This window comes from Haliotis cracherodii, unplaced genomic scaffold (assembly GCF_022045235.1).
Source record: "Haliotis cracherodii isolate W230 unplaced genomic scaffold, xgHalCrac1.p SCAF_25, whole genome shotgun sequence".
Classification (NCBI taxonomy): Eukaryota; Metazoa; Mollusca; class Gastropoda; order Lepetellida; family Haliotidae; genus Haliotis; species Haliotis cracherodii.
Genome location: NW_027266281.1, coordinates 9,193,653 through 9,194,855, shown reverse-complemented (window position 1 = coordinate 9,194,855; position 1,203 = coordinate 9,193,653). Strand labels below are relative to the sequence as shown.

The following is a 1,203-nucleotide window of genomic DNA, read 5'->3' as shown; positions in this document are numbered from 1 at the left end:
ATGAACTCCGTCATTATCTTGGTAGCATGTCTGGTGGCGGCCGCTGTCGCCGAGCCTATTGGCTACGGTAAGGGTCTTTACGGTGGATTTGGAGGATTAGGAGGAGGATTGGGATATGGTGGACTTGGAGGATACGGATTAGGCCTCGGACTTGGAGGACTTGGAGGATACGGAGGACTCGGATACGGAGGACTGGGAGGATTTGGAGGACTTGGAGGATTCGGAGGACTTGGAGGATACGGTGGACTTGGATACGGAGGACTTGGATACGGAGGACTTGGATACGGAGGTCTCGGATACGGAGGAATTGGAGGGTTTGGAGGAATCGGAGGGTTTGGAAAATATGGTAGGTGGCACTGTAAACGCCTTGATGAATTTACTGAATTTCCAAATTATGCTTACACTGTACATGTACCAGTATGTCTTACACCACAATGCAGATACATCTTCATGGCCACTTCAGATGAATACAATATAACTGTTACATGGAGTATGTTCTGCCTAAACAAGGGGGCACGGGTGGCCCAGTCGTCTAAGGCACCGCGAATCACTGTGCAGAGTTTTGTGTCCCTTGGGCACGCCAGAAACCTATGATTGTGTGTTCGAATCCCGATTCGCCCCGATTATGTTTCTAGGTTTGTCAGCACCATACCCGTGCTCGTGGGTTTCACCGAAGTAGTAAACGTCTTAGACCTGCATCACTTCGGGCTTTCCTCCCACATTAACCTGATACGCCATGATATAACTGGAATACTGTTAAACGAGGCGTTAAACTCACTCACTCACTCTGCCTAAACAATCCAATTGATCGCAGAGAAAAGAACATATTTTAACATGTAAGTCAGGTTATTCTCCCTTTGAACGTCGCTGCTCCAGACGTGGCCCAACAGATCGTCTGTCAGAGTTGCAGGTGCAGACACAATAGCTGATTGACACATATTTGACTAATCGTTCTTTTCTTTTCAGGACATTATTAAACTAACAACCTGTCGATGTTGATAAAGACAATGAACGTGCACCACCAGACACGTTTGTATATATAGCCTTCTGAATGTATGAACTGTGATGACGACGACCTTGAATAAAGCGCGCATGCAACATGAAACCTTCTAGTTCTTCCTTAAAACTTCCATTGCCTACAATAAGGTGCAGAGAGGTTCCAAGAATTATATGTTTGTTTGTGTGGGTGCTGTGTAGTGTTCC

At 46.3% G+C, this 1,203-nt stretch overlaps 1 protein-coding gene across 1 annotated transcript; it reads left to right on the top strand.

Moving 5' to 3' along the window:
* Positions 1-977, top strand: LOC139472753 (uncharacterized). Its single transcript, XM_071255220.1, has 2 exons — positions 1-346; positions 967-977. Exons 1-2 carry the CDS (start codon positions 1-3, stop codon positions 975-977), a joined length of 357 nt encoding a protein of 118 aa, XP_071111321.1.
* The last annotated feature ends 226 nt before the right edge of the window (positions 978-1,203 follow it).